This window comes from Ixodes scapularis, unplaced genomic scaffold (genome assembly GCF_016920785.2).
Source record: "Ixodes scapularis isolate PalLabHiFi unplaced genomic scaffold, ASM1692078v2 PGA_scaffold12__126_contigs__length_90152505, whole genome shotgun sequence".
In the NCBI taxonomy this organism is placed as follows: domain Eukaryota; kingdom Metazoa; phylum Arthropoda; class Arachnida; order Ixodida; family Ixodidae; genus Ixodes; species Ixodes scapularis.
In genome coordinates, this window is record NW_024609838.1 from 87868646 (window position 1) to 87896204 (window position 27559).

Below are 27559 nucleotides of genomic sequence, written 5' to 3' on the forward strand. Positions count from 1 at the left end.
ATCCGTGTATCTGGGTTTTAGTCCTGACGTCGTTATAATTACGAAGACGTGGCTAAACAGCGAGATAGCCAACTCTGAGCTGTTTCTTGCTGATTACCAATTTTCCGTCAGGATCGCCTCTCGAGATGCGGTGGCGTCGCGGTGCTAGTAAAAAGTTTCCTGTCCTGCACGCCCATTCAAGACACGGGTGACCATGAAACACTATGGGTCAAACTACAGACCGGCCGTGACTCTTTTCTTATCGAGGCAGTATATACAGGCCACCAAACGCTAATATATGCCACTTTGAGAGCATTTTAGACATCCTCAATCTGCATTCTACAAATTCTTCATTTATTGTTTTGGCAGGCGACTTCAATTTACCCCACATTGACTGGAACAGCACAATGTCATTAACCAATTGCGAGATTTCCCACGCCATTATTGACATAGCATTTCTCTATAAACTCCCACAAATTGTTAATATGGCTACACATATCACCCCTGAATGCAGATCGCTACTAGAACCTTATTTCGTTTCGGAGTCAATGGAACCGCTAGGCGCACTAGCTAGAGTTATGAAGGGACTATCGGATCACGGACTCATTGTCTGTGGCTTGCTTCGAGTTGCTAGGGTAACGGCTCCAAGACCAAATAAGCAGTACACAGATTAAAACGGAGCTAAACACACTGATATTATAGGCTATATGGAGGTAGCTTTCTACCATTTCTCCAATGCACGAAAACTAAACGGTGTCTGCCCAGCACACCCTAGGGTCCTTCTTTAGTCGTGCGTCAATAGCTTTGTTTCGCTACGCTCCAAGAAAGTAAAAGTAAACACCCATGGATAACCCGTGAAATTTTGATTTTGAAGCGCCAGATTAAAAGGATAAGAGGAAATAACATGAACATTGGCGCCTATACATTAAAGTTTTCATAAATGACTGCAGTCAAAAATAAAAAGCACGCGATGCCTTTTCTTTTATGTAGCATATTTGTAACACATTTGGGCATATTTAGCTAAGAACAGCAACTCAGTGACTGCGATCAAGCTTGACGATAACATAGATGATGACAATGAGAAAATATTGAACGTGTTCAACAAGTTTGTTTCATCGTTCTACACGACCGACAACTCTCAGTTGTCATCGTACAGTGGGAAACATATCACAATTCTGGACGTTGTAGTGTCCAAAGCAGAATTTATTTCAGCGGAGCTGTAGAGGGCTAGGTTTCCCAGTATCGTGTCCGTGGGCAAACAAATCTCTACACTAAATTCTGGACGGCTACCGCCATCTATTTGCGACGGCGGCCACCAGACACAGCTTGCCGGTTGTCTGGTTGCCGCTGTCGCTCATAGATGGGGGAAACCTTTCCAGCCTTTCTACTTTGGCTGGGCGACTTACCGCCGGCCATTATTTCATTCCTACCATAGTACAGCTTCGCTAGTCCCTTCCTTCTGCATCAAAATAAAAAAAAAAAACTTTTTTTTTTATTTGTTTTGGTTTGACGTTAAGAAGTCCTGCGGGCCCGATGAGATACCAAAATATTTTTTTCTGTAGATACGCCGAATGGTGCTCTGAATTTGTATGTGTCATTCACACTCGCAGTTTTGATACTGGAGTGATAACTAGTGATTAGCAGAATGCCAGGGTTGTCCCAGTTTACAAATCCCTGGCAGTGCCTAGGATCTACAAAATCACAAGCCAATATCGTTGTTATGCTCATGTGGCAAAGTTATTGAACATTTTTTATGCAACCACCTAATAGTCTTTCTAAAAAAAAACCTTCCGCAGTGAGCAACGCGATTTAGGCGTGGCCTATCGACAGTCACGGAACTTTTACATACAGTTCACGTACTAAAGAAAACACTCGACGAAACCAGTCAAGCAGACGTCGTATTTTTTTTTAACTTCGCTAAGCCGTTCGACCGTGTCTCACCCCAAACTTTTGCACAGTTGAAGCACATTCTTAAAAACAACAACATAGTCAAATGGCGACTATTATCTTACTAACCGTACACAGTTCGTGACCGTCAACTGTCGCAAATCTTAAATGGCAGACGTCGTCTCCGATGTACCGCAGTGGTCGATGATGATGGGACCTTTCCTGTGTTTGTGTTTTATTAACAACCTTAAAGTAGGTCACACTTCCATGCAATGTCATTTCTTCGTGGAAGACTGCGTCATGTTTTCAAAAGTAATATGTCATGCCAATCAAATCGACTTAAACGATTGCTTATCGCAAGTATTAACATGGTGTGAGAAATGGTAAAAGGTGCTCAACGCTTCGAAATGCGTCCACGTGACAGTCATTAATAGAAAACAACCGCTTCCCTTCACCTACACTATTGGCGGTGTCCGTTTAGAAACTGTCCCAGACTACAAATACATCGGCGTCACACTAACTTCAAATCTATCTTGAAATTCGCATCTCAGCGACATTACGAGAACAACAATACAGTTATGGTTTTTGAGAAGGAACCTACGCGACTGCACATTTTCGACTAAATCAGCAAGGTATAAAAGCCTTATTCGCCCCGTGCTAGAATACTCAGACGTAGTATAGGACCCACGGTTGCAAACGAGCATTAATGCGCTGAAATTGTTGAAAATAAAGCCCTGCGGTTCATCTACAATCGGTTTGACAGACGATCATCGATAACGGAACTCCACCAGCAATCGGGTTTGCCGAACCTTGCTATACGAAGGAAAGCTAACAGGCTAAAAATGTATTTCCTGCTTTTCAACAGCATGAGTGGTCAGATATTAACCGACTACGTTGCAACCAACGCGTCATTTAGCCAAGGCGAAAAACGATAAAACAATGGACGAGACTCCCTCCAGAGCTGGTTGATCTAGACTCCCTCGAAACGTACTCTCTCGGCGTGCTGTCACCCCTATCCAATGACATGCGCAACATATAATTAAGAACTGACACACATAACAGCTGATATAAATAACAGCTGTATTAATATCGCTCTGCCACGAATCGCTGATGTATTTCACTCCTCATTTATTTAATTTGTTATGTTTATGTTACACGTGTGTTATCCACTGCTATACTGATGACTTATCACGCTGTTCAATGCAGGATGTTTCGTTCTTTTGTCTGTGCTACATTATGTTACTGTGTACTTATGAATCTGTTCAACTCATGATGTTTCGTTTTTGCTGCACTAGCAGTACTCGAGTGCTGCCTTGACCTCTGTACAGCAGGTTCGAGCACTGGGGCGAGACTGAAGGCTAGTTCACACATTCGCGACGGTTGCGTTAGCATACAACCGAAACAACCGTAATGGCCAAAACACCGCAACAACCGTGACTTATAGAATGCTTCGCGAAGCTACCCCTTGCATCGCTTGCCATGCTGTTTACGGCGAACACTCGTCCCGGTGACTTTCTCGTTACGGGCACTTCGGTCGCATGCGATTGCAACCAACGCAGATGCGTGAACCAACCTTGACTCCGTACGGCGCGGTGCCGCTTCTTTTGAGCCTTTCCTGCGAGCCTGGAACATTCTACCTCGTTCGTTCTGGAAGTATAGATTCTGCGCATGAAGAAGCTACAAGGCTCTCCAGCGCTCTTGAATCTTCTACTTGTATAAAAAATAAAAAAACGATACGCGGTGGCGGTATTCAAACACCGGCCATCTGCGTGGGAGGCAAAGGCGCTGGCTACTTGGCTAGCTGCGTCTTTTTTATTGTTCTTGGCTAGCTGCGCATGCGGCATTATGTCAATAAACATTATTTCTATGCGGAAACCTAACATAATTATTTTATTATTTGTACGGTTTTACTTAGATTCTGCCGTCCTTTGTTCTCCTAACAGACGCAAATCTTAGAAGGAATGTGAGATGAGTGCATGACTTGGAGACTAGAAACACGCAAACAAAATTGTGCAATATTTTCTTGAGTGTTGGGAAGATGTAACGAGTAACGTAACTATTTTACCCGTTACTCTAAATAAGTAACGTAAGTACATAATCGGTTATATCTTTTTAAATGTAATAACTACGTTAATTGTTACTGAAAATAGTAACTCGTTACAGGTAGCGCCGTTCTTTGTGACGCGTTACCGCCAACACTCAATAAAAGGGGTCCTTTCTCAGCGCGCTCTTGTCTAACAGACGTGTGTTTCCCTCCCTCTATTTTTCTTCTTGCGGGTGAAGACGCCCACGGAGTACGAGGCCGAATACAACCTGCTCCGGACGGGCGAGTACTCCCGCTTCCACGGGTACGCCTACGACGGCATCTGGGCCTTGGCGCTGTCCATCCACGCGGTCATCGTGCGCCTGCGTGCCAACGACACGCGCATCTCGGAGTTCGACTACCGACGCCACAGCTGGGGACGCCTCTTCAAGGAGGCCCTCAACGACACCAACTTCATCGGGGTCACGGTGGGTGCACGAAACATTGTTATTATGTCAGGTGTATGTTGAGACAGCCGGAAGCTAATCAGCCGCGAGGGGCGTCTGGTAGAGCTGACGATGAGACATTTAGTCAGTGCGGTACCACTGCTAGCCTGGGGTCTTTGACGTGCATCACAAAGTAGTGACGCACGACCGGACGCCGGTTAGATGTCCATCTGGATCAAAACGGGCAGGGGTGCGTATTGAGCCCAGGATCCCTGTGTTCTGCAGCGCGCTCCGATATGCTGTGCGTTAGCACGCTCGGGCACCGATCTCCCGGGAGGACTAAATTAGAGCCACTAAATGAGCTCTGCTTAGAGTATCGGCACTCCGTTCCCGACATTGTTGTGGGCGCCGCCATTTTGGGGCTTGTGCAGGGCAGACGCAACTTCCGATCGTCATGATTCAAAAGTTCGACTTCCTCAGCATTAGATTCGGTGTTAGGAAGCTGATGTAATATTGCTTTGCTTTGTCGCGAACTGTTTAAGCCTTTTTGAAGGGCGGAAAAACGTTTTCAGTGATTTGAGATGAAGCTTCAGATAACTGACAACCATGATTTTAAGCCACAATATAGCCAAGTGTCGTTACTCTGAAGCGTTGCTTATTTGGTGGCACTACACTCTAAGAAATGCCTGCGCGTCAACTTACCCGGAAAACACTCGAAGAGCCAATCTCTGCTATCTTCGAAATCAGCTCAGCGAATGATGATGTGGAACATCTTTTTGTACCTCAAAATTAAGTCTGCGATGTGTCATTACGCAATACAAGCATGACGCTTTGCATTGCGTAATGCCACAGCGCAGACTTTGTTTTTATTTCTAAACGGATATTGCGCCTCATCATTCGCTGAGCTGATTTCGAAGATAGCATAGATTGGCACTTTGAGTGTTTGGCGGGTATATAGACGCGCAGGCATTTTTTAGAGTGGAGACAAAAGCACAGAGTTATTACAATAAACACTAGAGGTTCAGGTGGCGCTAACGTGCTGTTGCATTTGGAAGCAGGCAGCAACCAGTCCAAATTTGTCTTCCGGTAATGCATTCCTATGGGAAAACGCAAATGCGTCTTCTCTTTGCACTCGATTTTAAGGGTAAATTTTGCTTAGTGTTGCGACAGAACTGAATGTTTGGAACGTTTTACAAACGGCTGTACAAAAATACGTGTCAGAGCGTTTTTTCTTGAAATTGATGGCGTCGATACTGCGATAAAATAACCCAATACACACGTGTAATACATGTTGAAGTCGCAGACTGCTATTATAGGGAACGTATTTACGCATATGGTCAATGCTATGAAGCACACAGAGTGAATCAGCTTGACGAAAACCAAGAAGATGCTAATACATGCCAAATCAAACAATCGAAACAGCCGACAAGAACGAAGCATGGAGTTATAGAACGAAGAACACGTACTGGATTAGTACGTGTCTGTTACAGCTTGAATGCTATTACAGCTTGAGTAAACCCTATGCACTTTTCGATTGTTCCCTTTGCTTAAATTCATAATTTCTACTGACATATCATGCTGTACAACATAGACCCTGGGCATCAATTTTTCCTAACGTAAAAATAGCTGAGTAATAAAAGAAAATGCATTAAATATATAACTTATCCTTTTATAATATGAATAAAGCTACATAGTTCACGTTAAGAGTAAAGAAACTACGCTGATTTTTATTATTCTCTGGCGAAGAGAAAAATATCACGTACGTTTTCCCATAAGAATGCACAGCAAGATTGGAAAAGTAGACTGATTTCTCTCTGCTTCAATTTGCAACAGTAAGTCCCGTGGGCACTAACGCCAGCTAAGCCTCTAGCGTTGATTGCAATAACTCTATGGAATAGAGTCACTGGATCCTGGGAAAGTAGCGCCACTGCCTTCTCTGCCTGCTTACCGAACACCAAAAAAAATCTTACATACAGACGACCAAAACATCGCAACGCGATTGGCTAATAGATCTCCGTTGTTATGGCAAACGCCATTTCGGCCCCTTCGAATCTTCGAAACTTCCAGAGTTTCGCTCTAATCCAGTCGCACGAAGACCACTAGGAAGCATCACCGTACTCAAGGCGTTCCTCGCCAATATTAACGTCTTTGGCGCTGTGCATGCAATCAACTTATCAGTCATGCCCAACGACACAGATATCTTAAAATTGTATTGTTCTTCGCTGGTATTTCAAAAGAGAAAAAATAGTTTCCAGTGCCTCCAAGCATCGACAACGCGTGTGTGGCGGTGGTACAAAGACGCACGCTTGTTTCGGCGAGGTGGATAGCAAACTCTCGGTATACGAGAAACGTCACAATATATTTAGATCGGCACACGAAGAATGGAGAGGGCAAGGAGGGATTACTCATTTTGTGAACCAAAATGGCGACCATATGAGGAGCTTGGCGCTATTTTTGCACGATTCAGTTTCTTTAGGGTGGACGATACAATTACCCATACGTCATAGGCAGTATTAGCGGAGTGTTACCGCTTGTGGGAAGTCAGACGTTGTTTTGTTGTTTTTTTTTTTCTCGCAAACTCTCCCATTTGTTCTTCTGTCTTGACTTCTGTTGGCAAAAACCGATGGTGTTCGTTCTTCTAATACTTTAGAAAGACAGATTTCCGTTTTGTAGTTCTATTAATACTTCTACTACAAAAAAAGTGTTGGAGAAAATGTGCGCACACTACGTCTGACACTCTAAGAAATCGAGTGCCTCCACTTCCCGGCAAAACACTTGGGCGAGAGAATCGCTGCAACCTACGAAAAGAGCTCGGCCAATGACGGGACTGAGAATGTAGGCTGTCCCAAGATGATTTTTCGCTTCAATACGAGCCGCGAAAATCGGCGCCTGCACGAATAAAGCTGTAACTTTCATGCAATGTGCAAACGACCAGGTAAGTTTTACCGCGTAAAACTTTTGAGGCGCAGTATTTTTTTTTTGCAAGAAATTAGCGCGAAAAATTTGCCAAAGCCAAGGTTATGCTTGTTCGCAGGTGACCGAGTTAGCGACCCTATTTACTTGGGAAGCCATCTCCCGATGGGCGTGGCTGGGCGTGGCGAGCAGACGGAGCTCCCTGTTGTCTGCTCACTGCCCTACGAAGAAATTGCGCCACAAGTTAATAGCGTCGGTAACTTGGTCGACCTCGAGGGGGCCTAACGCGAACTTTGCAAGCTCTTTTTTTTTTTATCTATTTTCTACAAGGACAACGTCTTTAAATTTCACACGGTAAAGTCTCCCCGCTCAGCGCACATCCGGTTAAAAGTTGAGCTTTCATGTACAGGCGCCGATTTTTGCGGCTCGTTTTATGTCCGGAGATCCGCTTGGGAGACCCGATATGATATACCTAAAAATAACAATTCTAGTTGTGGCATTTCGCGTGACGTCAGCACATGAAACTTCATCATGACTATCGCAGCGCAGATTCTTTTCTTCTGAAGATGTCTTCAGCCTTGTAACTCGCCGACTTCCCACCTTAGACTGCAGCAACTGGACCTTCCGAGGGATTTCCGAGAAAGTAGAGGCGCTCCAGATTTCTTCGAGTGAACAGCTGATATTACGAACCAGGAAACATTTTGTATTCTCCAGACTATATGAGTGACGTTAGAGTCGGGGCCGTCACTCAAGGTTTTCTCTTACCCCAATGACATTCGTGTCTGTCTTTTTTTTTGCGGCAACTTTCCAGGGACCCGTGCGATTTTTTCGCAATGAAAGGAAAGGTCAGATCCTCCTCAAGCAGTTTCAAAGTGAGTTGAGTGTTCTCGCTACTCGCGGAAGTGTTTTTAGTGTGTTTAGTCCATGCAGTCTCGTGTTTTTTTTTCTTTTTTTTTTTTAAGATTGGCTTTATAAAAAGAAAGCGAAAAACAGCGGGTTCTTTGTACACTTGTATTTTTTCCTAAAATTTATATTACCCATATTTACCTATCGCTGATTAAACAGTACCCGAGAAGAGATCAAAAATTATAAACGAACCATTTTTGATTTTCTGGCTTCCGCGCTTTGTTACAAATTCCGAAAAGTCCTAGTTTACATCACTGATTCGTCCAAGTCGGCGTAACAGCAGGATCGAACGCTGGGGCGAGACAGACTCCGCTCGCCATGCGGAGTCCCTTATGTACGCGCGTGGCCCGTACAACATTCAGAACTCGATCAGACGAGAATGTTCTCGAACCTACGAGAACACCAAGTTGAAAGAATAAATAAATAAAAGGACATTCCGCTGACTGGAATCGAACATGGTTACCGCGCGGCAGCCAAGCGCGGTAACCATTCGGCCACGCACGCGCTCGCTCGGCGACGCGCGTGGCAATATTTTGTTTCAGTTTAACTTGGCAAAACTTGGTAATCCGGTTAGCCAATCAGAGCTAAGGAGCGAGGCACGTGACTGCGTTCCACCAATGTGCGCTCCTCCTGTGAGAAAGCTATCACGCGCTATAGATCGTCGTTCTTATTGTCTCAACGACCAGTTTGATTGGTCGCTTGAATGAGGATCTCAAGTGACTAGAGCCCGAGGCCAGCTTCCCTTAAAAAATGATCAATGAGTTTCGATTGAGCTTCTAATGTATTCTTATAGACTCAATTGAAACAGTGTAAACTCAAGGCTTAATGATTTTGAAATAAGAAACTCAATAACAATTCTGTTCCATTTACTCATTAAGAATGCAATTGAGTTTAATCATAAGAAACTCAATATCGACTTTATTTAATGTACTCATTACGAATGCACTTGAGTATGATCCTTAAGAATTTAATATATATTGTTTTGAATTTACTTCTTAGGAATGCAGTTGAGTTCGGTCATAAGAAACTCAGGATCGATTTTATTCAATGCATCCATTAGTAATGCAATTGAGTTTGGTCATTAGAATGAAAATATATATTATTTTGAATTTACTCATCAAGAATGCGATTGAGTTTGCTCATTATGAACTCAGTATTTATTTATTTGAAACTGCTCATTAGATATGCAAACGAGTGTGGATTTAGCGGCTGTACCGAACGATCATTCCCTGCACCAAGATGCTTTTGTCTGTTTTCTCTTTTTATTAAGGGATAGGGTCTAATGACGTCGAAACACAGTTTATCATTTATCATACCTCCTAGGAGGAGATAGCATACTGGGAACCTTAATAAATGCTGAGGTGGTCACCGGCCAAATGAATACCTTTCATACGTAGGGTATATAAGGCGGTGGAGTAGTCAAGAAGAGTGTGATTAGTGTGTTGTGAGTTATTTATAATGTTTGTGTTCCATGCTTTCAGAAATTATAAGATGAAAAAACCTCACATGTGGCAGAAATTGCTTGTCAAAGAAATTGCAAAAAAAAAAATTGTATTGAAGAACAGTTGCAAAAATATTTTGGAAGACGATTGCAAAACTTCAATTGAAACACTATTGCCAAAGCTTCAATTAAAAGGCAATTGCTAAAACTTCAATTAAACGCAGTGGCCAATGCCCTGCGAGGGTTCAATAGGACTCAAAATAAATAACCTATTAAGTTTCAATTGAGACTCGACGCGGTGTATTGAGTGAATCATTTACACATTCCCTTGGACCTCCATTCATTTTGCTTGTAAGACGAATATTGAGCTTCTGAGCGTCGCAGATAGGACAATGTGTTCAGATACTTCCGAGAGCCTGCGATAGCGAGAACTTTATGAAGGAAAAACACAGGCTTTAATCTAAGCCCTAGTTTCAGTTGGCTATTTTGTGCTTGGGTTAAACCGAGAGAACAAAAACAAAGACGCAGAAAGGATAGAGAAATAAGCCATTGCTCATAAAAAAGGACAGTCAGAATTGGGTTCGAAGTCGTGCAATGCTCAAAACGTTACGCAAGAATCTCGTCTCGGTTAAGAATTCTACCGAGACACTGGACGACTTCAGGAATTGTTCCGTTTTCAAAACATTGAACGGACCTGAGCCCATCTTAAGCAATTTGTGTAGCAATACCTGCCTGTTTTTGTTGTATCCACTAATTAAAAAAAGCAGCGCAAACAACACAAGAACCAGAGAATGCGGACACAAGGACAGAAATGATTCCCGACCGTCGTTTCCTTTTTCGTTCACCAAAACACTCGCAAATAAATGTAAAAAATATACACCCACTTGCCCACTACAGAGTGCCCAAAAACGACCTTTTTTCACCGCAAAAATAAAATACGCATCCCCGAACGCTCATTCTTTACCCAAAAATAGCGCTAAATGTCCGAACCAGATGCCAAAGTTTGCTCTTATCTTAGTGAAGGTACAAGTGATTTTCTAAAATGTTCAATGAAAAAATGGAGGCCCATTTTCGCCCGTTTTTGGTAACAAGCGCCATAGAGCTACATGTACTCGAGAGCTCTGTCAGCCGTCATTTTCCCATCGAAAATTTCCAAAGATAATATAACTTTTGAATGAGAAAACAATTTAAGAATTGTCATCTTATTCAAGAAAGGTTTGTTCGTAGATAAAAATTAGTCGTGAAACTTTGGCACCTGGTTCGAACCTCTAGGGCTACATTCGGGTGAAGAATGTGCGTTCGGCGATGCGTAGTTTGTTTTTGCGGTGAAAAAAACCTGCTATTATTTTTTTTGATGGGGACTCTTTGAAAACTAACTGACAGATTAGCAAGCGCAGGGCCTAGCGAGTTCAATGAGGCCCAGTAGACCATATGCAAAATCACTCGAACGTCTGGCAACACTCTGTGCGCAGCCATCTTCGTTGCGCCCAGATTCCTCCGCTATTTGTCAATTTTCGTAGCGTTATCGGTAACAGTCGGGGCCTTCTGCTCACCGTCATCGATTCTCACCCACACATATGCGAGCTAAGGGTTAGTATTGTTTTACGCTCTTCTTTCGCATGTACGTGCCCGTCGCCCCGCCGGTCGCTGGCTACTCGGCGCAACCTACATGGCGGATGTAACTTCAGCTCGAAAGGTAGCTTTGAGAGCCGGCCAAGGCACGGGTGCCTGGTTTTCGAAAGGGCTTTCTCTGCGCGAATGCTCGTGTGAGCTAAGGACTCTTCGGAACTGCGCTTTCGCGCCCTGGCCTTTGCCAGCGGCGAAGCCATCTGGTGACCCCCCGTCCCCAAATTAGATGGCGCTGTGCATCTCGCATATAGTCTATTAAATAATTAGTTTTTTGTCTATGTTTTATCTACTACCGATATTTTGGAGACATCGTTTTCCCAGACGTCCTTGCTCAACAAAACACAGCTTCAAGACGAAACATTAAGCGGGCCTTACGGGCAGAGTCCCGCAGCTGGCTCCCTCTATACTCCGCGTGACATTACGTCCGACCCCAGCCGACGCTACAGTCCGATCTAGCCAGTCAAGCAGCGCCAAAATCTACGGCTAAACCAATCACGGCAGGAAAACCCGCAGGATCACGACACATTCCCTTTACTTGATTGGTTTCGCCAGTGACGCACAAAAGGTATGAGCGCCATGACTATGCACTTTTGGCGCTTCCCAACTGTCTGTGTACCAAAACTGCCGCGACCACACAGTCTACTCTTGAACACGAAGAAACGAAGACTTCCGGAGCAATATTAAAAGTATATATCCTCTTTCTTTCTTTATCTTTCTTCCTCTCTGACTTCTTTGGTCTCTGACCAACCCCCTTTTTTGTTTGTGTTGCTCCCATAGAATTTTGTTACTAGAACATTCAATTTATGCGCCCTGAAAAAACTGTATGTTTGAGCTTCAGAATGTTGGACTTTGAGAATTCTTGTGTTTTGGAATTTTTCAAGTACCTAAAAGATACAAACTCATGCATCTAGTTAGCTTTTTAAATGCCTCGGCTTCGTAAGCTCACTCCAAACCGAAAAACATGATTCATGAAAGTATTAGCGAGTCTCTTCGATGCCTCTCGAAGCAAAAAAACGTTTCCCGATGATTGTGTTGTTCCTTTGCCACGCGTCACTCAAGGTTATACTGACCCAAAGCGTGACGTACGTGACCTTATGTATATCGCCTAAGTGACGGCGTGCTACGTCGAGGTCACGGCAGTAAACGGGGATAGGTTCAAGTTTTCGTAGACCGTTTAAGCCGTCCTGCAACGCTCTCCGCTGTCCGTTATGAGATCCAGAAGCCCGCAGACAAGGAAAGCGGCGCGCATGCGCAGTGCCGGTGGTGTCATTGAGGAGAGCGTTGCAGAGGGAGAAACACGGTCTACGAAAACTTCCTCTTTTGACTCGAACTGTTCGACGGGCTTTTACCTGAAACGTTGTCTTCCGTTCCACGCAGAAGGAGAGGAGGTGAAGATTGGCGAGTACGACTGCCTTACCGATGCCTTAGACCTCGCCAAGGGTTTGCCAATTATATGGCGAGGTAATGTACATCTACTGATCTTCGTTCTTATGGCCCCTTATTACGTGCATCGAAGCGCTAAATGAGCAGTGAACAGCGCTGAGGCAGCGATGATTCGAACGTAGCTTAGCACTGGCTGCAGCGCTGTCGGCTCTGAATGACCAATAAAGCGTGAAATCAGCAACATCAGCGCAACTTACAGCACTGACTAAAAGCGCTGAGGTACAGCTGTGGTATATTTTAAGGATAGGCATTTATTGTGCCTCGTTCCGAATTTGTATTGTATCGCTTTTATCTCAAAATGTTTCAGAGTTAAAATTGCGGTCGATTAAATTGAACTTGAGAGCATAAGTTAGTGGTATTACTTTAATTGAACTACACTGATTCAATTTTATCATTAAAACAACGCTGGGACCATAGCAAGCGACAACTTAAAAAACGCCGTATGTGGATTACTATGTCACCGCTTATTGCTGGGTGGTTCGTTTGTGTTCTTATCGGCTGATGCCACGACCTCGCTAGCGGCAGCGTGATAAGAGGATGCTTTGGACACGCCTCGCCTTTCTTAAGCTGTCTGTGACGACAAAAACAATTGGCAGCCACCTTTATCTACAAAGTCCTCTAAAGGAGAAAACTGGACGCATGGCTTACGTGGCGCCAATCTTTCCGCTATGCCTAACGGGGAAACTAAAGCTGACGTATAGATCGTGTGATGTCAGTTTTTCTGCTAGCTGTAGGGGAGAAATTATTTTGATGAGTCAATGTCGTCAGGTGATGTCACGTCAGGTGACGTCAATTTCCTCGCTAAATTTAGCGGGGTAAAGGGATTTGTGTGTGTGTCGCGTGACATCAATTGACATCACTTGACCTAAACACCAATATAGTTTCCCCACTAAATTTAGGGGGAAGTGCACGGACGGAAAACATTTGGGGATTGGGGTTGGGGGTGGGAAGGTCGTTTAAAAACGTTTCGTGTTTTAAAACATAATATATACCACACGTAAACTTTGCAACTTTGAGCTTACATCTCTATGTGATGTTCTTCTGTTGGTGTCTTTTAATGTTACGAGCTTAGCAGCGCAGTTTGATCAATGATCGATCAAGCAACCATAGTGACCGACAGCTCAAAAAGCTTAGGGGCATGCGAGTCCTTGAGCGACATATTGTAGCTCCACAGGCAATGGGATTGCGCTTTCCAGCTGATAAAAACTCCTGAGAACGAATCAAGAAGTGAGAAGCCATTAGAAGCGACACACTGCGTTGCTTAAACCTCTCCGTGGGCACGATCACAAGCAGGGAATCGTTCTCTGAGTGGAATTGACTTGACAAATCTGGTTAGCAAAGTCCTTGTTGGAAATTGGAAACATGCAGAGTTCCCTGAAACGACAGTTTCCGCTCAAAGAAAGCTTATAAATACAGCCGCCGAGCCAGGGATTTATTTCGTTAACAGGACGCGGTCAAGGGTACAAATACTCTTGGCAGAAGCCACGTAATTTAAGATGGTGTCCAGTGGTGTATCCAAGTGTTGCATCTTCATAACTCTAATATCGCAGTCAGCATAGCACCGATTGGGTCATAACGGGTCGATAACCTACAAATATTTAATGTGCCACGTTTAATCAGTTTTAATGATACGCTACTACAAATAAACCTATTTATTGTGTTGATAGCTGAAGAATAATGCTGAGATCGTAGATCACATTATAACAGGAGCGTACGACATGATCCATAATGCAATTAATGCTTGACTATGACGTCACACACGTCACAATGTGACGTTATCCACATTTTGTGAGGACTACGAGCCTCCGCCATGTCTTGTGCACGCATGATCAAATGTGTCGTTCGCCATATGACATGTCACAACGATCTCAACCATTGAGACAAATCGTGATCGTACTTCACGGGTGGGAACAATGAGGAACCGCCACCAAAACTTCTCACTTTTAGTTACTTTGCAGAGTTGCTTGGAATTTAACATTGTCAAAGTCAAGGACTTGGCAGCACTGTGGTGTCTTTTCGTGGCAATTCATAAGAGAAATGTGAGAGTAAATCCCTTCGATCGGCGCTCAGGACGCGTGAGCGCAAAGGGGCATCGCTTCACCGAGTTGTTCCCAAGTACACACCTTCCCAGCGCTTATCACCCGTGCGAAAAATGCCGAGCCAATGGGCCGTGGACGCATACGCGCCGTCTGACAATCCGCGGAAAAGAGCTACTGCCTGCTGGGCCGTAGTACGCATTCTGCGCAAGCGCACAATGCATACTACGGCCCAGCAGACAAAGAAGACGGCGCAAAGATGGCGGTTCTAGCTCGCCAATTCGGTCTGGGTGAACGTCGCAGGAGGGCTGGATCCCCCGATGGACCGGACCCTGATCGTGATCGAGAGGACGCGCGTGAACCTGACCATCTACGCGGTCCTGTGCATCCTCTGCGTGCTGGGAATCATTCTGGCGTCCGTCTTCCTGGTCATCAACGTCAAGTTCAGAAACCAGAGGTACGTGCGGTTCCAAGCAACGTTACTATATAGGTAAAAGTTAGTTGACAAATTCCTAGAACATATGGAGCTTTTATCGTGGCGCGCTCGCTGCGTGGCGCTCGCTCTGCTATCAGCCGGCATGGACAAAAACGGCGGAATCGGCGTAACGTTAGACGTTACATTGCCTGTGGTGGAGAGTGAATGTTTCGTGGATTTAATGGTGAACGTAAATTTTGCACAAAATAAGCGTCGTTCGGAAGCGGTCCTTCCCCGTCGTCCGTGGGAGCGATGCTGCTGGTGTGCGCTAGGATCGCTATCCCCCTTACCTGCATGCTCGCGTGCGGCCAAAAGGGAAGAACTGTTTTCGAAAGACGCTGTTTCGTAGAGCTTATCAACTCATAGACCTAAGAACGTTGGACCCAAATGTATGTGCCTCTGCACTCCCTCGAGCCAGCGACAAAAAACTCAAATAGTAATAAAGCTTTTACTGGGAAGCTGTTTATGACCAAAGAATGAAGCTCTAGGTTGTTGTTGTTGTTTTTCTTCATTAAACGTAATCTATGCCACAATTTCCGCTACTTCAATTACGGAGCACAGGGCAGTGGAGCCACCTCTCGCATGCGAGCGAGCCGTGAGCTTCGCTCAACATGGCGCGGTCGGTAAGCGGCGGAGCGCTATAGTACCGCTACCGGGTCAATAAATACGTCGAGTTGTAATACCTGACGCCTTTATGGCACTTTATGGCGAAGCCATAAAGTCTTTTTTTTACCCTCGGCGCAACGTCTGCCATTTACGCAGAATCGGTTATTCGGAACAGGAGCTCCCGAGCGACCGGCGGCCTTTCATCCATGAAGGTACGAAATTCCTCGCCGGTTGTGTGGCGGAAATTGCCCGGGAGTCGAAATATAATATAATAATCGAAGCGAGCCGTTGGCATAGAAACCCCTGGAACGCCGGCAATCGCCTGGCCTCGGTTTCTTTCATCTCGAGCTGCAGTCACTCTGCTAATACGTTATCAGTAAAGAGGGTATGTAGACACTGTCTGAGGTTTCTTTCTTGTGTGGTGGTGCTGTATCGTTGGTCACACAAAAAAGGTCTGCAGAATTGTGCGGAGAGTGTATGAAGCAATCTAGCTTCGAACATGCTTGACGAGTCTTCGCGCACAATTCTGTCATCAGGTCTGCCACAAACACCGTGTTTCGTATAATCTGTGGGCAGTGTGACCGCAGCTTGTAAAAAATTGAAGTTGTTTACCATTCCCTGTAATTCCGAATTAGAGCGCAGCTCTTGAGGAGGAGGAGGAGGAAGCGGGGAGTGTATGCCCGCGTGACGACACGAAAGTGACTTCACTCGTGACCCTCGTGACGTCACACATGACCCTCATGACGTCACTGGTGACCCTCGTGGTGTCAATCGTGGCCCTCGTGACGTCACTCGTTGCACTCAGGACGTAACACAGACGTGACCTTCGTGATGTCACTCGTGACCTTTGTGACGGCGATGGTGACGACACTGGTTACCTTCGTAACGTCACTCGTGACGCTCCTGATGTCACTGGTTACCCTCGTGGCGTCACCGGTTACACTCGTGACGTCATTCGTGTCCCTCGTGATGTCACTGGTGACCCTTGTGACGTCATTCGTCAACCTCGTGACATCCCTCGTCGCCCTCGAGACGCCACTCATCGCTGTCGTGACGTCACACATGACCCTCATGACGTCACTGGTGACCCTCGTGACGTCACTCTTGACGTCAGTGCCGACCTTCGTGACGTCACACGTGACGCTCGTGGCGTCACACGTGACCCTCGTGACGTGACTGGTGATCCTCGCGACGTCACTCGTAGCCCTCATGACGTCACGTGTGACGTCACGCGGTGACGCCGACGTCGCTCAAGCCTGAAACTGGCGCCTAAGAGCTGCGCTCTAAAAATAAAGACGTTTAAAATTTTCTCTAACGGGAAATCAGAGCGCAGCTCTTGAGGAGCAGGAGGAGGGGAGGGTACGGAGGGGATAGTATGCCCCTCCTCCTCCGTACCCTCTCCACTTCCCGTTCTCTACTCCTCGTCCTGCTCTCCCCTCCTCCTCTCCCCTTCTCCTACTTCCATCCTCCTCCCCTCCTCCTTTGCTACTCCGTACCTTCCCCTCCTCCTCCTCCGCACGTGACGTCGATTTTTCCCCTAAATTTAGCGGGGAAACTGAATTGGTGTTGAGGTCACGTTACGTCAATTTTCCCGCTAAATTTAGCGTGGTTATGCCGAAGCCGCGAAACCCGGAAACTGACGTCTAAGAGCTGCGCACTAAAACATATTGGCGAATGACGAAGCATAGAATACGATTAGATGTAAGAAAATGCGAAGTGCTGACTACAATGAGCGGGAGCGGACGTCGTCCTCATTGTCTCTGAGTGCATCACATTTTCTTTTTTGTCTATTCGCACGCTTCGATTTGTCATTCGCTAGGATCCTGTTTATTGTTCGCGGTGATTGGGTGTCTTCCTGTTCCGCAGAGAAGCGCACTCACGCACTCTTCTTTAGAGGATAGCGTCCGCCCTTTGACGAGTCATCCTGAAACGGAGTATTCACACACTCTAAAAAAGTTATGCGGGTATACTTTCCCGCACAGCACTCGGAGAGCCAATCACCGCAACTTACGAGGGAGCTCAGCGAATGACGATGCCGAAACATCTGTTTAGACCAAAAAACGCCGTCTGAGTTTTGACATGAAGCAATGCAAGCGTGACGTTTTGCATTGCTTAATGTCACAACTCAGACTGCGTTTTTTGGTCTAAACATATATTCCGGCATCGTCAGTCGCTGAGCTCCTTCCGTAAGTTGCGGTGATTGGCTCTACAAGTGTTGTGCGTGAAAGTATACCCGCAGACTTTTTTTAGAGTGCACATCGAGACAATGCGACGCCAACCAGCGGGTTTCACCTTCAGGATCGGAGAGCTCACGCTCGTTGAAATGTGGAGCGAAACGTTCCGCGACCGGGCTGCCTAAATGTGAAACGGAAGAGCGGAAATTAAATGCGCATCCTTATAGCCGCACAAAGCACAAATACTCGCGGGTGAACAACGACGAAAGGAAGAATAACACACTTAAGGCCAAAGGGACGACGGACACTTCTTTCAACTCGCAACAACATAGATACAGTGCATTGTCTTTGCGATTTCATCTTCCATCCGACAATGCAACTTTTCTGTCACACTTTTTTTTTGTCTCCGTTTATTCTGTATTTACTATATCACTTTCTTTTTGTTTCTTCTGGGCGGGGCTGGGTTCATAAATACTCCGCTAGGAGTTCGTATATCTCTGTTGTTGCGCGTTGAAAAAAAAAGTGCCCGTCGTCCCTTTGTCTGAAGTGTGTTAATTTTTTGTCGTCTTTGTCCAATAACCAACACGCTCCCACGTTTATGTACACGCGTGTGGCGGCCCCAAGTCATAGACTCTTTCCGAAATCCCATCGAGCACCATCGGCGATCGCCATTCCTCGGGCACGAAATGTGTGGCTGGATACGAGATTTTGCCTAACGCTGTCGCAGCACTCGTTCATCTAACGAGCTGAGCCGAACGCACGCTCGGAATGCGTGCCCGAACATTTGGCAAAATCAGGTAAGTTATTAGTAGGGTGTGTATTTTCCGGTTTTAACCAAAAAACACCGATAAACATCCGTCGGTGACGAAAATACAAAATCGGTTAAAACCGAAAAACACCGGTGGTTGGATATTTTCGCCCCGGTTAAAGCCTAAAAACACCGGTCGTTGCACGTTTCCGACCTAGCGAAACCCTTTCCATGTAGAAGTTCGTCAAACGTGTTATCTCGTGGATCCTGCATTCTTTCAGTGTCTATACATGGCTTGCACGTGGCGTCAGTCCGCCCTCCTTTCTGGGGGTGAAAAGCGTATAGTTAACGCAGTGAAAGCTAAGCTCTCACACGCCTTTCCCCCATTGTGTCGCTCATGGCCCCCTTTTGTGGAAACATTAACGCAGCGGAGGGTACGCTTTCACGTGCCTTTTCTCCATTGTGTCTGGCCAAGTAATGTCGGTGCAAGCCATGTATTCAGAGGTTGCTGTCGTTCCTGGAAGGGAATGCCAACGTCCGTGTCGTACAGGGCTACTGAACTTTCAGAACTGAGATGCGTTCCTTGTTATCTGTTTAGTTTCCATGGGCTTTTGGGGAAACGGAAAAAGGGTTTTGTTGGCGGGGGAGTTTTTCGGCTGTATATAAAAGGACCGTTCTGTAAAAACATTTGCAGACGTGTTTGAGAAGGCACGTCCGTCCCGCGTCTGCGGGTTTTCTCAACGTGAGACTTGCTTCCCTTCGTCGTCACGCGGAGTAGAAGGCCACCAGGATGGGAAGTAAGCGGAAAGCTCAGGATGACTACGCTACAGATTTCATGGATGAATCGTCGTTCTGGTTCCGCGTGTCAATTGTTAATCCGTGCATAAACGTGGAGCTACCAGAGGGATTTGTGCCTTATGAAACTATCTATCGACTGGTCCTCCGAGACGAGAGCTAGCTGAGTGACCTAGAATCAGAGTTTCTTTGTTACCGCCAGTATGCTGTGACTAGCACCGTTGATCCAGTGTTATTTTGGAAACTTCATTTACCTGACTGGAGTCTACTGTCCAAAGCCTGGCTGGACATTTTGGGGTTTCCTGTGTCCAGCGAAAATGTGGAGCGTGTGTTTTCAAAATTGCGGGTTGTGAACCGCAAGGAACGTGCTGCCAAGATGGATGCAAACCTCTCGAAGTATGCTTGCATCCACTATAATAACCAAGTGTGAGAAATATATGCTTTCTCGAGAAGTGTATGAAATATGTTAATAAAATTAGAACTCTTTGTCTGTGATAAATCGCATTTTTTTCCACTGATAATCACCGATTTTAGCCTCGTCGTGAGACGTTCCACCGAAATACACCGGTGTTTCGAAAATAAATAAACACCGAAAAACATCCGCCGATTTTTCTCACAAATAAACACCGGAAAGTACACACCCTAGTTATTAGCCATATATTTGCGCAGCATCGGGTGCGTACACGGCTATCCTGCTGCCATGTGCACGTTAAGAGAAAACAACATGAAAACACTGATATGCTAATGGACCTTTTTCGAAAGTTTGCGTCGTCGCCTATCCACCATAGACCCTTTCGAAATACTGCCCTCTGTTGGCAGCTGATGAATCTCCGAACAATGGCGTACTAAAACTTCCAAATCACGGCACACGAAAAAAAAAAAAAAAAAAAAAACACCCACAGACAAAGGGGGTGAGCGCAGTGACGTTGCACTTCTGACGCTGCTTGATTGTCTCGACAGCTCGTAGTTTTGGCCGCGCTTCGACGTTCGCTATTTTATGGAATGATTTGCACGTTCCTCGAGGCAGTTGTTTCGCCATAGTGGTTCCGACCTTCTAATAATCGGCACGAATAGCAAGTCGACTGCTTCTTGCGCAGGAGTTCCCGTGACGTTAGAACTGCATCAAGCCGTTATTAGCGGACTGAAAACCATAGTGGGTAGAGCTCAATACTAGATGCTTTGAGCTCTACCCACTATTTTTTTTTTCAATCAGCCAATCAGAGCTCGGCATTGTTCTCACGTCATCACAGCCCTGCAAAAGGAGTAGGCGAACTTGATCTCCGCATTGCTCGGGCACGTACCCTGAGAGCGTATTGGACACGAGGATTGCGTCATCGTTCGACGATGACTCGGATCCAATCAGGCGCTTCGTGCCCAAGAAATGGCGACCATCCATCTCGGTTGGTTTCTAAGCCTATAGTGTCACAAGAACATGTTTATGAAAACATGATACCAGGGCCGCACGTAGTCGCGGAGTGTATCGTGTAACTTGGCACGCTGTCACGAGAAAACACTATTACGACTGGGTCTAACGTGTCGTCACACTGTGCAGCATCACGTGACGCATCACTTGCCCTCACCCCGTAAAAACGACGTCACGCTACGGGTTAGGGGGATGATGTCACGTTAAAAACGCCATGCTGACTGCTTCACGTGACCGCGGTCCTTGGAATTTATTTATTTGTCTCCTACAGTACCCTCGGAAACCAGGAGGAAGAGTTGGTAACTAACCACGTTGACATAGACAAAATATTAGTAAAACACAGACACGGAATACTTAGGTCAAAATAATTATTGAAAGCTATTTTAAACATATTTTATGAGGTTATTGATACTAATCGTGCGAGCAGGTGGTTTCACTCTGACGATGTTCTAGGTATGAATAAATTTTTATAAACTTATGTTCGACAATGAGGGATGGAGGCTTTGAGGTTGGAGCAGCCAAGTTCAGACAAAGGCGACAAGTGCAAAAAGGTGACCGGAGCCTGTGCAAGAGAACAGAGCTGCTGCTAGATATACACGGCGGCTGACAACTAGAATACACATCTATTTCCTCGCTATTACATGATTCTATAAGTGGTGACCTAGACAAAGCCTTTTCGCCTATAGCTAAACGCTCATGGCAACCAATTAGGATTCTACCTCATCTGCCCTCTCATCAGTGCCTCTACGTCTTCCAAAATAATGGGCCTCAGATCGGGAGGTGTGGCTTGCCGAAGCCGAAAGGCCCCCTATTGGATTACCTCAGACGTTCGCATGTTCCCCTACGTGATCTCCGCCCGTTCACCCAAAATCGTGGATGAAGTACGAGATTCGGTTCTCGTCCCATCAGCGACGGACCCGTATTCTAATTTGAAGAAGGAGCTGGTGAAACAAACGTCAGAAAGCGAACAGCACCATGTGCACCAGCTTTTAACGAGCGAGGAGTTGGGCCACCGAAGATTCTCACAATTACTCCGACTCCTGCAGCAACTCCTTGGCGAAAAAGCCGCATCATCCGACGCATTTCTGTTGAAGAGGTTATTTCTCAAGATATAGCGTACCTACGTTTGCATGGTGCTAGCGGTGGAATCGAACCTCCAGTCGCCCGCCCTTGCACAGCTGACTGACTTTGTTAAGGGCGTTGCTTCACCAATGGTAGCAGAGCTCTGACAGACACGAGGATCTCTAGAATCCCTTCTGCGTCACCATCGCAAGACTTCTCCATGAAGCTGCATCAGCTGCAATACGTATTTCACAGAGAGTTGGCAGAACATGAAAACAGCGTAGCCACCATTTCGTTGCGTTCCCAATAGACCTCGCGGCAACGTGTTGACGGCCGCAATTCTCAAAGCCGTTCAACCTCATTACACAACATTCGGAAATAGAAACTTCACCCCACGTTGTGCTGCTGCGGAAAACAATGTTCCCCATCCCTAGAACAGGCCAGGGCTATTGGGACAGATTCCGGCCACTAAATGTTTGTCACCGACCGCGGCACCGGGCAATGTTTTCTGATAGACATCGGCGCTAAAGCCAGCGCTTTGTCTGCATCTCCTCTGCCACATCAGTCCCGACAAACACGTTCGTTGCCACAGACTGCCAATAAAACACGCTTGGACGCCTTTTTCAATAATTCCCACTACCTATCACCCGTTTTGATCACGTTCACATTGAAATCGTCGGTCCGTTGCCTCAAACAAATTGTGATACCCGTATACTTACTTAAAGGGATACTACAACGAAATTTCGGCGTTCATTTTTTGGTCTATATGTGTTCAAAGGAGCAGCATCATATCGAACATACCAATATCATGTTAAAAAAGTCACGAAAATGAATTTTAAAACGAATTAAACGATTAGCAAAGAGCACGTGGTGGATGTCGCTAACGCCTCGCTTGTAATGCCCGTCTAGCAACATTGACAGCTAGTGACGGAGGTTGTCTCGCCTCTGGCCACGACGAGAGAAAAGAGGCAGGAGGAACTCCCCTCTTCTTGAGAATCCCTTTTGTGTGCAGCAGAAGTCGCTATTGTCCCCCCACAAGATTATAGAAGATTAACCCGTCACTCAAAATTCGTACAAAAGCAGCCGCTTCGGTGGCTGGAACGACTAGGCCATCCTCTCGACGTCAGCCTCGCCGTAGCTTTGCTCGTCTTGAGACGACCTACGTCACGATTGCGTTGGATGTCACGTGGTCTCCGCTGGGACTTCTCCGAGCGCTTGTCAGAGTGGGCCGTTTGTAGCGAAGAATACAGCCACCAGGCTCAAAATACAAACGTGCGATTGTCATTTACGGATATCGTGGATCATATTCAACCTATTTTTGAACACGACGGGAATATTTCAAATATTGTTGAAGTATCCCTTTAAGTCGTCCGATTTAGAAGTGGGCTAAAGCCTACCTTATTTCAATAAAACAGCCAGCATCATCACCAGTGTTTTTATTAGCGAATCGGTTGCGATATTTGGTGTACGGCTCAGCGTAACAACTGACACAGGACGACAGTCCGAGTCATCTCTATTTCGTTCTCTCAAGCATCCCGTCGGTACACACCACATTCATACGACATCCTATCACCGCATAGCCAACGGCATGGTCGAAAAACTCAATCAATCTCTTAACATATTTTCTGCTTTGTTCTTAATGAGCCAAATTTATGTGAAGCGAAGCAGATAAGCGAAAATGTGTGCTTATGGATCTAGATTTAAGCTCTGTATCGCGTACACTTTTACATTGGTTCTTCCTGCATAATATGATCGATTTCAGATCAATACCGTTTGAAAACGACGAACTCCCATATAAACTCCGAATTTCAACCAAAATAGGTTTACCTTAGGTTTTTGGATTTGGCTCATTTTGAAATTAAGTCATCACTCAAGGCACAGGAAGATTCTACCGATCGGTGCGCACTACTACCGCTCGTTTTCCTAGGACTCCGATCCGCGGTCAAAGATGAGCTCGGATGTAGCTCCGCAGAGCTCGCAAGGAGCGAAAGTGTATGCATGCGGGCTGTATAGGAAACATAATAATCTAAACACTGAGATGAGGAAAAATAAAATAACGGGCAAGATGGCAGAAATCGTTGCGTAGTCTTGTCCATTGTTTTTATGTCTTCTCGTCTCGGGTTATAGATTATGGAGGTTCATATATTTCAATATTCTGCTTCTTCCCGAAGACTTATTTTCACCGAGTGATGCACAAGTCGTCACCGACCTCGTGAACTACGTCACCGAACTAAAAGCTGCCATCCTCCAAATCCGCACAGTTCGACCAAGATGAAAGAAACGGCCACCGATGTATGTACCACAAGCCCTCCAAACGTCCACACACGTCTTCGTTCGGCGAGACGCCGCTCAGAAGCCATTTCGACGGCCATATGACGGCCCCTTTCAGGTCGTAGAATAACGAGATCAATATTTTGTCCTAGGCTTCGGTTGCCAAACAGCCACGGTGCCTGTCGACCCGCTCAAGCCTTCTTATCTGGCGACGACCGCCGAGGCTAACTCCCCCCCCCCCCCCCCCCCAATTCGTCCTATTAATCAAATATCTACAATAAACGTCACCTTCCCTCCTTCTACGCGTAATCGACGCCACCGTTACGCGGGCTGCTCCTCTCTGCCGTCTACATCACATAGGAGGGGGCAATCTGTAGCAGCCAAGAGACCACGAAGACGACGAGTGCAAAAAGTGACTGGAGCCCGTGGAAGAGAAGAAAGCTCGCGCGAGATTTCCACGGCGGCTGTCAACTGGAAAGTGCACCTATTTACTCAGAATTAAATCATTGCGTAAGCTGATGATTGATTCTTTTGTATATAAAAAAATCGGGAAAAAGTGTTGTTTTTCTTTTTTTTTATGGATAGGATTAGTATGATATATTTTGTAGAAAGAAGACAGACGAGAGCATTTATGGCTCAACAAAATAAGTAAAGAGAGGTTAGCTGTCATACGCTGTACTATGATGGTTGCGGATACAGCGTCCCGTATTTTCCGGACTGCAGTGAGCACCTGACGCATAGTCCCCAATGGCAAATTTGGGGTCAAAAATAAAAGATTTTGCTAAGATAGTCTGCACCCCGTGCATGGTCCGTACGCCGTGTATAGTCCTCACTTAGTGCCCAGTCCAAAGGTAAAAATGATCGTACAGAACACATTTTGACAAACGCCTGCTCTATCATAGCTCACATAAAAGCTTGTATCCTACATAAATCAACATTACTATACTCCGTTATGCATAAAATCCTTCCCGTCTTATCACAGCGAACGATCTAGAAAAAAAAACAAATCTTGTATAGTTCGCACATATGGGTAGTCAGCATCGGGTAAAAATTAAACTTTTAAACATGTATAGTCCGCGGACTCAGGAATATACGGTGGTGTGGGACCGAAGTGGCTCGTATGAGGCGTGTGGTGTAGATCGCGTTAGGTGTTGACACCGGCGCATCGCCAGTAGGGTCAGTATGGTTGTGGCTGTGCGAGTGCACAGCGTGCAGGCTGTGCAGTCCGCCCGTGCCGCCGCACGTGCGGACTGCAGCGGCTTTCCGCTGCCCTTTCGACTGCAGCGCCGCCAGAGTTGTCTACACGCGCAGCTTCACAAGTTCCCGTATTCGAGTCGCGCCGTTCCAAGCAACACGCCGTATTTGTAGTACACTGTATCTGCGGAGTATAAAATGAGCGCTACGAGTCTACAGTGACTCAAGGTTATAGGTGCGTGTTGTTTGACCAGGATCCCCGATTACAGGAACATCTCTCATTTTCTGCAGACAATAAATTTTAACAATGAGCGTTTAAGAGGGACAAGAGCTAAAAGAGAGCTACGTCTTATGTAGCCTAACAGAATTAGCTCTAGCAAGAATGTAATCAATGGGGGCTTTCCATGATAGGTTTAGAAGCAGACACCATGATATTTATTGAACGTCGCAAAAAGCAAATGAATGTCACCGGGGTAGTAAGTGGAAGGGAATGTCTTACCACGTGAAACTCCCATTGCTTGGCGCTTGTTAGTTTGAAGGGTCATGTGCCATTGTCTGCACAAATCAGATACAACATTCAAGTCGTTTGAAAAAAGGAGAACATCGGAATTACTAGTAATTTCCCGATAACTCACGCAATCTCCCACAAATAGACTAAGGCATGGCGAAACATACGAAGCACATTTACGTTAATATAAAAGAGAAATAGTATAGGCCCTACGACAGGTCTCGCAGGGGAGATAAAATCATTTAAATTAAAAACTGAGAGAGATTTGTTCGAAAACGCTTAATCCAAGTTATTGCATTATTATGAAGGCTGAGTTTACTTGCTTCAGGAGCTTCATGTTCTGTGAAACTTTATCAGAAGCTTTGCAGAAGTCGAGAAAAGTATATTCAACATGGAATTCGTTGTCATGAACGAAAAAAAAAATCCTTGGTAAAAAACGAAAAGTTACGTTTCAGAGGAGGGATATTTATAAAAAACACGTGAACAAAACAAAACGAGTTGGAGTCAAGAAATTGAACAAGGTCAGAATAGATGATATGCTCTATAGTATGGGCCCTTACAGGGCGTTCGAATCAAGGAAATATGTCTATAATTGTTGGGAGAGTGCTTGTTGCCTGATTTGTATTGTAAAACAATCTTGCGAATTTTCCAGTCCTCTGGAACTGCGCCACTTACTAGATACTGCTGAAATATGTTATAAACAAAAAAGTGGGCTATTTATTATAGTGCTTTTAAGAAATTTAGTAATAATATGATCAATACTTCTTGACGAAGGAACTGTGGGATTGTCATTCAGCTTGACATTTCCATGAAATTATAAAGCAACTGGATCCGTGAGAAAGAAAAAACAGCACAAGAATAAATGTCCCGAGCAAACGTTTTCACAAATATATTACTAAGCATTTTCGCACAGTCATGGTTGAGGACAGCAGTATCATTTAAGCCAAAAAAAATCATGATCCATTCCACTCTGTGTAGGAGGATGACCAGCGAAGCTGTTTAGAACACGACACACACGTGACACATAATTTTCAGCAAAGGAACGAACACATTTATTGTCTTGATCGGTTGTCATCGTGACGAAAGGCACGCACACACATGTATCTTGTCTTTAACGGTGGTCATTATTTCGCGTGGACGACTATCGCCGCCGCTTGGAGCCGGAGGAAGCTAGACACGCGCGACGGGACCGTCACCCGGCTGCTCACGCCGCACATGCCGGCGTCTGCAGCAGCACAGCCTCCTCTAAATAGGGAGCATTCACTGGCGGCCATATCCGTGTGCGCTGCTGCTGAGCGCGTGCTGACGGCGAGCTTCCGCAGTCCTCTTGGATAAAGCCCCTCGATATGTTTGCGTTTGTCGTGCAAGTAGCGTCAAATGCGCGAGTGCACGAGACCCGCATCTCGAGCGGCCCTTGGAAGCGAATGGCGGCGCAGCACTGAAATGAGCGGTCCTAGGAAGCGAATGGCGGAGGAGCACCCGCTTGTGGCACGTGTCTCGCGCAGTTCCCCAACAATGGTTGGCGGTACTTGTAAAAAACGCCTTTATTAAGGGGCTTTACTTTTGGAGCCTGCATTTAGCACCATCAAGGTTGCCGGTC

General features: G+C 45.7%; 1 protein-coding gene across 1 annotated transcript in view; it reads left to right on the forward strand.

Moving 5' to 3' along the window:
- Window positions 1-27559, forward strand: part of LOC8034788 (gamma-aminobutyric acid type B receptor subunit 2) — a 329601-nt gene that overhangs the window by 180677 nt on the left and 121365 nt on the right. Inside the window, exons 6-9 of the mRNA XM_042289254.1 lie at window positions 4150-4377; window positions 8060-8120; window positions 12602-12685; window positions 15007-15160. Of these exons, the coding sequence (XP_042145188.1) occupies window positions 4150-4377; window positions 8060-8120; window positions 12602-12685; window positions 15007-15160 (527 nt within the window). The remainder of the gene's footprint in view (window positions 1-4149; window positions 4378-8059; window positions 8121-12601; window positions 12686-15006; window positions 15161-27559) is intronic.